General features: G+C 35.7%; 1 protein-coding gene across 2 annotated transcripts in view; it reads right to left on the bottom strand.

Moving 5' to 3' along the window:
• Nucleotides 1–282: 282 nt before the first annotated feature.
• OLA1 (Obg like ATPase 1) overlaps nucleotides 283–11091 on the bottom strand; it is a 119133-nt gene continuing 108324 nt past the window's right edge. For both annotated transcript variants that reach the window (XM_018071884.2, XM_018071883.2), the window contains exons 8-11: nucleotides 7765–7905; nucleotides 6974–7070; nucleotides 4802–4924; nucleotides 283–804 (exon numbers count right to left, since the gene is read on the bottom strand). In XM_018071884.2, the coding sequence (XP_017927373.1) occupies nucleotides 703–804; nucleotides 4802–4924; nucleotides 6974–7070; nucleotides 7765–7905 (463 nt within the window). In that variant the 3' untranslated portion in view covers nucleotides 283–702. The remainder of the gene's footprint in view (nucleotides 805–4801; nucleotides 4925–6973; nucleotides 7071–7764; nucleotides 7906–11091) is intronic.

The following is an 11091-nucleotide window of genomic DNA, read 5'->3' as shown; positions in this document are numbered from 1 at the left end:
GTAAATATCATTTATGATGCCACCATTCTTATTATACTTACTATCATCTTTCAGTGAATGTCCATCTACAAATTCATTAACTTTTTTGAGACAAATCACTGGCATCCTAATCTTCTGATTCCCATGAAAGACTCACTTTCAAGATACAATTGCAGCTGCCCCACACTGCCAGTTACTGTATCATACACGTCTTAAAATTCTGTAATCAGCATCCACCAGGTGCCGTATCGCATTCAGCACACCACAGTCAGTCAATACAGACATCCCCAAACACACCAAGGCTGGTTTTGTCAAATGTTTTATTGAGTGTAGACATCTGGAGTACTGTAAAACATGCATTATCTGTAGATTCAAAAAGGAGCAAGCCACATTGTCCTCACTGTCAAACGTGTCAGGCTTGGCATACATGATGGAGATTAATGAAGTATCATGAGAGTAATATGGTTCCCGAAAAGCTCCTACAATTTGGAGTAGGGTCTTAATCGTTTGAAATGCAAAGCTGTTCACATTTAGTGAACTTGCATGTTCGCTGGAGGTGCCATATTTTAATTCAAAACAAACAAGAATAATTTCACTGGGGGGAGGGGAGGTTCCCTAGGTAGAAACTGTATGCTTTTTGTTTCCAGATATTCCATCCCAAATAAAAATTCATATGCTTTTTGAAGCAACACAGTTTATTTCTGAATGAACAACATCTGATATTCATTTCTTCTTGGGTTGTTGAGGTGTATTAAATTTAAAGAAGATAATATCTCCATCCTCCACAATGTAATTTCTGCCTTGTTGTCTGTATTTTCCAGCAGCCTGTAAATGGAACAGACAAAAGGAAAATGGGTTATTTCATTAGACATTTTACAGTCTTTTCAAATGGCAATTATTTAAATACATTTTGGTAAAGAAATGGTACTACTTCAGCTTCAGAGATTGACAGTAACAATACTCCTCAGTTTGACATCACTTGGTTTTATGTACATATAAAATATATACAAAAGTAATTTAACCTCCACTGGATCCGCAGTGCTTAAAATGCATCTGCATTATATAGAGGTAAACTCTGCAAAGCCTGGCAAATCTTAAGATCAAGGACACTAAAACAGCTCAATTTTTTTCCCCTCGCTTTCTTTTTCTTCATCTGAAAAACCTGCAGACGGCAAATAGTGGTGGCAGGAATATAAAACAGTGTTGCTGGAAAGGGTGATCAGCAACAGTCTGCACAGCTTTTACCTGTGATACCTGAACTGATACCTGAACTACTTCTGAGCGGCTGGACGAGAGAGCACTGTCAAAACTAACGATGGGAACACGGTGCAAAAGTCTCAACTGCACATGCCTCGTGTTTCGAGTGCGGCTCTCTTGTCTGCTTGTGCCCAGATAATGAAGGGCTGAGGAGCACAAAATGCAGGCTCAGTTTTTTTGTCAGAAACCTCCTTTAGAAGAAATTTGCTTCAGAAGGACAGATAGAAGAGCAGATAGGCTGTGAAATCAGGATACAGGAGAAGGCATAAGGACCAAAGACATGAAAAGGAAATTCATTATGAAAATGCTGTACTTGAGGAGAGCAGAAAATAGGCAAGGAATGTATTAAATATCAGTACTCTCTGCATTAGAATTTATTCTTATATTTTTCTACCGTTATCTCGTTGTAATTAAACCTAGTACTACAGAGGCTGTGGCATTAGGACTGACAGGCTGGGCGGGAGGTGGTCTGTTGAAGCATTTATCTTAAAAAGTGTCTACAATATGGAAAAGTTGAGAGCTTCTGCTTTAGTTCAATAACCATTCCTGTTTTGAAGTTTCCTCTTGCAGGAGAAAGTGCTTCCATGCAAGACCTCACTGTGCCATTATTCTCAATGACACTATCACAGTGGTGGCATCCTAAGATCCCATTACAGGAAAGCTGTTAACTAATGACCTTAGTTGCTGTAGAACAGATCAGATTAATGGTACACAGTTAACTTAGACACCTTTCTTTCACAAAACCTGCTCTGTAAGGAAATGTATTTCCTCATATTGCTGTCTAGAAATGTAAAGGCTCGACAACCTTTTTGCTGCCATTCCTTATTTAAACATTGTCCCCAGTGATGCCAGCATATGGAAAACTGCAGCTTAGATAACCTCAACAATAAATACATAGTGAAATAGTAATTGACCTTACCCCATATGACACTATCGATAAACAAGAAGTAGTACCTTGCAAATGTTTTTATATTTCCCCTGGAAACCTGTTTAGACTGTAAAAGGTTTCCTTTCAAGTTCTTTCCTTTGAAGATTCTAATAATGCTCAAAGTCAAGAGTAATTAGACTAATTGATGGCATAAACACTAATAAAACAGTGCTGTAAAAAATCATCAGCAAGTGTAAGCTGCAGGCACAGGTAGAGAGACATTTTACAGTTGAATGCATTTATTACTCACAAATATTTGTAGAAAAAAACTGACCTCCACAAACTAACAACATAGATTTTTTTAGCAAAGTAGTGCATCCTGTCAAAGTGGCATAGACTTCTTTAATTAAATACATTTTGACACACTAATGTAAGTTTATGTATTTTTGTTACCAGTTTACAGTTAATTAAAAGTGACAGTGTTCCTTTAAATTCTCTAGAGACCATTTAATCCATTTCCATTGCTATCAGAAACACTGGTTGAAAAAATCAATACCCATTTGTGAATCTTGAGTATGTATTAAACAAGACACGTCTAACCAGTTCATTTGCACTTGAAAGCAGCCATCTGTAGAAGCCAGCTTTGCCTAAGCAGATATGATTGCTAATAATGTGATATCCCTGTAGACTACAAAGCCCACACAGAGCTATTCAGTGTATAGTTCACAGCACTGGCATTAAATTAGTTATGCTGTACTGGTGTTAAACACACACAAAATCAAACTTAAAAATCGATCAACTTGATAACATACAAAGCAAGCAACTCCCATTACCACTATTATTTCAGTTGACTCCTCAAAGCTCCTAAATTTAATTTTGAAATTTACCATCAATATAAAAGTAATTAGTATTGTGTATGGCATGAAACATTGTATTAAATGCAAATTAGAAAAGACCAGAGCAGTATGACACTTTATTCTAAGAACAAGGTTTTTTTCTAACCTTGATTTTAAAACTAAGTAACAAATGCAAATATGCTTGTTGTACAGATACTTCGTAACAATAAAAATTTAATAATTAAATATAATTTGAGCATGGAAGTTTGATTTTTAGAATCTCACATTGTGAAAAGCAAGTAAAAATATACAAGCAAAATACTGATTAATTTAATAGGTGTTAACTGATGCAGCTTCTCGGGGAAAACATTCATATTCGAGCATCAAAAACTGTTGCTGGTAAAATTTGAATCAGTTACGTAAAGTGGTTTCTGACTGCAGAATATTAGATTTATTTATAGCTGTGGTTTCACTTTACAGCTACAACTCTACTTCCCTTTTCATAAAGCAGTTCACATGTCTCAACGAACCAATTATACGGGATTTTTTTCCCCTCACTTCCTGGGGTTCAAACAAACCTATTAAAGTCCCGCTGCTCAGTATGATCTTCCTTAGTGATACCACTGAGAATAGGCTGAATTCGAAATCATAGTTTTGCATACCTTTCAAGCTATCAAATAGCAAACAATAAAGCTGAACCTTTTAAATTCTTTAACACATTATAGTGTGTAGGAACCTTCAAATACTGAGACTGAGTAAATCAAACTAATGTGCTTTGTAATTGCAATTTTCTAAAATACAAATCTTAAGAAAACGTCAGAAATGCCAAACGAGAAATCAAATGTGTAGGAAATACAGGGAAGTTTCTCTGCTTAAAGAAGGTGGATATAATGCATTAGCAACACAGAGAAGAACAGCTTCTCTTATAACATTTATTTGCCATGTACAAGTTAATTTCATACTTAATAACTTCAAATCAGATATAATTTGTCAGCTCTAAAAGGGCACAAGTTTGGGCACCCAAGCAGTCTCTGCCCTCTAGTGTTGAGAAAGCAGATAAAACTCTTCTCAATACAAGTGCAACCACAAAGAACCGTGAGCTCAAGAAAAAAAGTTTTTCATTAAATATCTTCACTGTCTATTCAGCAGACAGTAGCCAGGAAAATTTACCTACCATATTTTGTGGACTCACTATTACTGTCACTCTGAACGATCAAAGTAAGGCATGGCATTTTTGAGTAAGACATCAAAGGCCAATTGAATTAAACACTGAAATGGTAAATTTTAAGATCCTAATTATGCTTAGCAGAGCCTAGAAGTGGAACCCATTAATACTGAAAAAAGGGGTATATTTTTATAATATAATATTTTCTTAATCATTTGCATCTGACATTTGTAAAAATCTTTATTCCAAACTCAAAACAAGATGACACACTATTAGAAGAAACAGATTTTCTGCATTTCTTGATTTTCCTTTCAGAAGTGATTAAAAAGTCTGCTCTCTCATCTTGAAAATCTGATTTTCCAAAAACAAGCTAAATTTAAAGCTTATTAAATTCCGAACAGTAACATGTAAAAAGAGAGAAAAAACCTAACACACTAGTATAGCATTTGGTCTTGTGCTGATATTCAGTCCATACACTGTCGTATCTTGGATACTAAAAGAGTTGCATTCCTGTCCAGTAAGCTGGTGCATTTGAACTCTTTCTCAAGTAAAAGATGAAAATAGATTTTTGTCTATTGCTAGAGGTGACTGTGAAGATTTGCTTAGCATTAAGAACTTCTTCTCAGGGAAAAACAGAGTTGAAATGGAAAAATGGCACATAGGGAGGAAGGGAGTAGAAAAGGATGGGGAGCTCACCTTGACAGCAGCCTCTGAACCTCCTTCTTTAAAATCTTCATATTTCATTACTTCAGCCATAATGAATCCCTTTTCAAAATCTGTGTGAATCTTCCCTGCTGCCTGAGGAGCCTTCGTCCCTTTCTGTCAAAGGAGAGACCAGAAGAAAATTAATTGCATTTAAGAAGATTGATTGCAGGAAAGAGGTTTCTCCTTTTTTTATATGCTTTCAAGATCTGCTGAAACTTTGTTTCGTATCAGCTAAAATGTCAGGCATAGAGCTGGGTGATCCTCAATACTGGGACACACAGACAGACACCTTCGTCACAGATAAACCAACCGATATTAAAGAGCAGCAGCTTTGTTTTTCCTAATAGGTATCAACAGCAGTATTGATTTTGATTGTGTTTTATTGTGAGATTCACTTCGATCTCTAGTTTTCCACACTGAAAGATTTTTAAACAACTTTAAAATCTGAATTACTCAGGACTTTTACTTACATCCAGATAATTTCAACTAAATTGATAACATTCATGGCGAACCAAATTTGCACTGAGAAATGATTTATGGATCTCAAGCCTTATACATTACCTTATTTTTATTTCAGAATAATTTTATTAAGTTTGATTTGGAACAAACTAAGTATTCTTACAAAAACATCAACATCTGAATCACTAAAAAATAAAAAATCACAGGCAACTATAAGATAATTTAAGTTTATGCAGTAGAGAAGAATGCATTATAACTGCATGCTTCAAATTACAAGGACATACATTCTGTGCACATACAACCATGGAGAGAAATTTGAGAAATAATGGTGACCTAAAGGCTGCTTAATAAAGCATGTTAAAGTGCTAAGGAGTCTGACACTGTAAAGCACAGTTTTTACAATAAAAGATGTATTGGGTTAATATGGCTACTCACTGATGCTTACCTGACTAAATATCTTTGCACATTAAATCAAAGATACTTACAATCAGTCTTAAGATAAACCAGCTTTCAAATTTTCTAATAAAGAGCAAGCATTTCTCCTACTGAAAACAGTGGAGTTTCACAATGTGCTTTCAAAAACTACAGCAGGACTCAGAAAAACAAAACTTCTGCTTTTATATTATTTTGGTAGCTATTTCAGGGACTTTAGCTAGCAGTTATCATGTAAAAGAAGATGAGAGGAGAAAACTAAAAAAAATAAACACACTTATAAGAAAATAAGTTTAATGTGCTAAAACACATACACAAACATCTGTAGCAGTACTATTAAAAATATAAATTTACAGGAAATTATGTTGATTAATGAAAACAAATTAATTCCATTGAATGAAATTAAATACAGCACTGAAATTCATTGCACAGCACTAAATACACTGATGCAAACAACAAAAGCTACAAGACAGAGCTGCATCTCCAAAAGTTGACATTACTGTAATTTTTAAGAGTTTGTAACTATATGCATTTCAAAATATTGTTCAATATTGATCTTTATATTATAACATATTTACATTCAAAGGCAAACCACTACAGCTCAGCTCTTACTGTCCTCTGGGAATAAATTAGTTGATCTCTATGGCTATAATCATCCTACATCAATATTTAAAATACATAATATCATTTTCAGCATTAAATAAGTTCCCAGATAAACATATAAAAATACCAAAATAAACTAGGTCTAAATAGTAAAGTCAGTAAAAGACCTGAATTACTGTATACTGATTTTAGGTTTTTGAGCCCAACTGTGTATCCATGAGGAATATAATGACGTTATATTGCTTTTATTGCTGAAAATGTAATCCGAGCAAAGCAAAGGAGGAATGAACCATCCGCAACCCAAACAAACTTAGTGAATACAAAATGAAAAGCAACATCAATTTCACTGCAGACAAACCCAGTCACACAGATTAAGCAAGCACAATACTGGTACGTCTTATCTCTGACCACAGGAGGAGGGTAGACAGATTCTACAGGATGAAGAAATTCAGACTATGTAATAGGCAGAATCAATTGTTACCTGCCTCAATCAATGCAGCTCCACTTTCACTGTTCAGCAGCTCACAAATAATTAAAGTTATCCTGGACAAAAACCTCATCTGTAATGACTAGCTAACCGCCACCATGACAAACTTCAAAGTCAGTGATATCAATCTGAATTCAATAGTGTGGAACTGGATATAGCTGATGAATAAGTATGAATCTTACCCTGATGGTCCATGCACGCACTTCATCTGGGCCTGCAGTGAAAAAGTATTCTAGTTGGAGTGCTGCATATCCAGCCTTAATGATCTTTGCTAAAGCACTGAAAAAAAGAAGAAAAAAAAGAAAGAATCCAATTCATTCAGCATATACACATAAAACAGCTAAATGCGCCAAGTAATCAATTTACGTGGAAAGATATCACATATTTTGAAAATACCAGGTCTACTTTTTAAGCATAGCAATAATTGCAGTAGCCTTTTACTTTGAACTCTCTTCAGAAGAACCACTTTTTTACTGCAGAATCATAAATATAGTATTTTGATTTGTTTATTTGGCAGACTACAGAAACATGGGATAAATTTAAATCACTCTATCAGGCAGCACTTTTGGTCTCATGCAATTTTCAGGACTCCAGGTCATGAAAGCATATCTGTTTGACTGAAATTCAATATTGAAACAATTTATTACAGTTCTTCAGAAAATTATGGCAAAATTTTCTCCACCATCCTCATTCCCCATGGATGACGAAACAGTTTTGGTGATCATTCCTTCTCAAAAATATACATAACTAATACCTATGTTATAATTAAAACACTGTACAGAGATGACAGATGACAGTTAAAAACTTAATTTAAAATAAATCTTTTCACTCTGTCTCATGGTAAAGAAAGGAGAAGATTCTCTCTTTATAATGGTAATTACTCTGTCATTTATTATTCTATCAGCGCAAGCAATTAAATTACTGCAAGGAAATAGTTGATAATAAAGTGTAGGGAAAATGAATGCTAATTAACCTTTGTGTCATGTTCTCTTCCAGATACTTCTGTTTCTCCTCAGCACTCATATCTTGCAACTTGAGTTCCAAGGCCCCACTAAAAGGAATGACCAAAGCACCCGGGTCGTGCTTGTCCACCCACTCTTTAATTTTTATCAACCTGTAGACAACAAAGGGCACAACATTATCTTGTAGTGCATGCATGGCTGTACCACATTCATTATTATCAAGTAGCACATACATATTCATAAGAATTGCACGGATTTATGATGCCATCTTTTTGTGTATTGCTTTCCAAGGTCAAGGCATTAACAGGCAGCAATTGCTTCAGGTGTACTCCATTAACATTTCACTGTTTCTTGGTTTCTGTTTGGCATTTAATCTATCAGAAATAGGCATAATTTGGGACAATAACTAGGTGTTTGGTAGAGGTTAAATACTTGCAATCTGAAATGTATGAATAAAACTTTCTGAGAGAAAAATGTACTTCCAAGAGTGATATTTATCAAATATGGTAAAACTGAAGGCCTTCAGTTTTTCCTGAGGTTTTTTTTTTTCTTTTTAATAAAATAAAAAGGTATCTCAGTAGCTGGGGCAGTTGATATTAACAGATAGAAAAGAACACCATAAACTCCTATATAGCAAGTCACACCCTGCTTTTTCTGGCTATTGATCTTGGAATATGCCGCAGCTGATGAATACAGGGCTGTGTTTCTACTAGTTTTTCCCTTCTTTCTACTGTTGACCCAGGACAAAGCTTCTGGATATTACACTATGATTATTTTTAAATAAACAATAAAATTTCCTGTTTCTCTTCATCTTCAGTAACTGGTAACATCCATAGTCGTTTGGTGTTCATCTTTTTTTTAAGTTGAATGAAACAACAAATTTAGAGCTACAGTTGGTAGTTTTTCAATGTTCAATATCCTATTAGAGTTAAGCAAAACTGGCAGCCTCCTGGCAGCCAGGAGGGCCAACCATGTCCTGAGGGGCATCAGGCCCAGCATCACCAGCCGGTTGAGGGAGGGATTGTCCCGCTCTGGTCTGCACTGGGGCAGCCTCACCTGAATATTGTGGCAGTTTTGGGCATCACAGTATAGGAAAGATATTAAGTTATTAGAAAGCATCCAAAGGAGGACAACAAAGGTGATGAAGGGCCTTGAGGGGAAGCCATATGAGGAGTGGCTGAGGTCACTTGGTCTGTTCAGCCTGGAGAAGAGGAGACTAAGGGGAGACCTCACTGCAGTTACAATTTCCTTGTGAGGGGATGAGGAGGGGCAGGCACTGATCTCTTCTCTGTGGTGACCAGTGACAGGGTCTGAAGCTGAGTGAGAGGAGGATTAGGTTGGATATTAGAAAAAGTTTCTTCACCCAGAGGGTGGCTGGGCACTGGAATAGGCTCCCCAGGGAAGTGGTCACAGCACCAGGCCTGACAGAGTTCAAGAAACATTTGGATGATACTCTCAAGCACTCTCAAGGTGTGATCCTTGGGATGTCCTGTGCAGGGCCAGGAGTTGGACTCAATAATCCTTGTGGGTCCTTTCCAACTCAGAATATTCTATGATTCAGTGAAAACTTCACAGCAATAGCTGATATTTAAAAAACCTCTAAACGCAGGCAACACATTCATGACTTCAAGTACTATTTATTTTAAATTTAAGGGAGACATTTATAAACTACCTGTAAAGAGTTCCCTGTTATTAACAGGGCACTATTTCTGAACAGATGTGAACAGTAAGAATGACAACTCTGTATGCTCAGTAAGCAAACACAGAAGGCATGGGAATACTTCCTGTACACAAATAACCAAATTACAAAACGGTGCTTTGGGTGCCAGAGATGTTTCAGACCTGAAGCACCCACGATACAGCACAGGGCTTTATGCTTGCTGAGTTCTTTTTCTTAGTCCTGCTAATCTGCAAGATTTAGACTAAGGTTTTAACTGCTATTATACTAAAGTGCTTTGCAACTGTGGCCTGCAAACCTTTAAATAATCAATGCAAATGTCACTTCAGAAAAAAATGAACTGAACCACAAGTTCATCAACACACATTTGTCAAAGAAAATAGCAGGGGATCAGAGCTATTATGAGATTAAGTGCATGGCCCACTGAGTAGGGTTTTAGATGGGACAAAGAATATAGAAGTTCACTCAACAGTTTTCACACGTTTGTTATATAAGGCTGGTCTTCTATCATTTACTTATGTAAATACCCATCAGTGTTTTTCAATCCTCATTATACTAATCTTTTTTTCCTCCAGTTACCCAATGAAAATATAGTCTGGTATCCAGGACTGATATTTAAGCACTACTGCTTTCAGAAACATCTGAATTGAAAATCACACTTAAGGTGCGTTTCTGAATGTAACATTTAACAGCACTTCTAAAACCAACATTTGTAGTTAACTAATTTATTTTGGCTAACAAACTGGTTATCAAAGTTCTGAGCTTATAAATGCCAACTTTATACAGAAAATATATCTCAAAATGAATCTAATATTCATAAGTGTACTTCAACATTTGTGCATACATCCTTTAGAGATTTCTTTAAGGAAGTATCTAACATTCGTCTCTAGACTAATTCAATAATGTGCTAAGTGAGAGACAGAATGAAACATGCAAACTTGAAAAAGTGAAATGAGCATGAAAGTAATGTCAAAAATTGGATTCAAATTCTGTTTGGTAAATATGGTCATCATAACTAATAAACTAAGAACTATTGTGGAACAACAAGATAAGAAATAATTACTTTGGCTAAAACACCAATTCAGAATAATAATAGTCTTAGACTGTCATTTTAACAGCTTTTCTATTGAGTCCTTAGAGGGATTATTTGCATTCCTCAGGTATTCTATTGTACGATTCAGATGAATAAAGACTTACAAATCATTCCTCTACCGCCAGTGTGAGACTTTGATCCAGTGAATACACCATTGTACCTTAACTATAATTGGCAAAAAACCTGACAGTGTAGAGCATCACAAGCTTAATAACAAAGGAGAATATCTCAAAGTGTTGACAGATGATCTTCATAATGCAGGAGCAGAGCTGGTACATTTTAGCAATAAATGAGCACTGAGGTCTAAAGGTCTCTGAAGTGACTGACATCAGACCTGCTACAGCCTCACTAAAAGAATAAGGTACTGCATCCCACTCTGTACAGACAGATTCTATGCCAGAGTCTTTCACTTTTGTGACTTTCAATGTCACAGGAATTACCAAAAAGTACCAGGGAATTCCCTTAAAGGTGATAAAAATAAATAAAACAAAAAATGTAAACACTCAAATATAAATATTGATATATTTCAAAATTACATTTTCCCCAAAGCGAAAGGCTTGACTAATA

Source organism: Manacus vitellinus, unplaced genomic scaffold (assembly GCF_001715985.3).
Source record: "Manacus vitellinus isolate BGI_N305 unplaced genomic scaffold, ASM171598v3 scaffold_20_pilon, whole genome shotgun sequence".
In the NCBI taxonomy this organism is placed as follows: domain Eukaryota; kingdom Metazoa; phylum Chordata; class Aves; order Passeriformes; family Pipridae; genus Manacus; species Manacus vitellinus.
The sequence above is the reverse complement of the archived record's forward strand: the minus strand, read 5'-3'. Positions and strand labels throughout refer to the sequence as shown.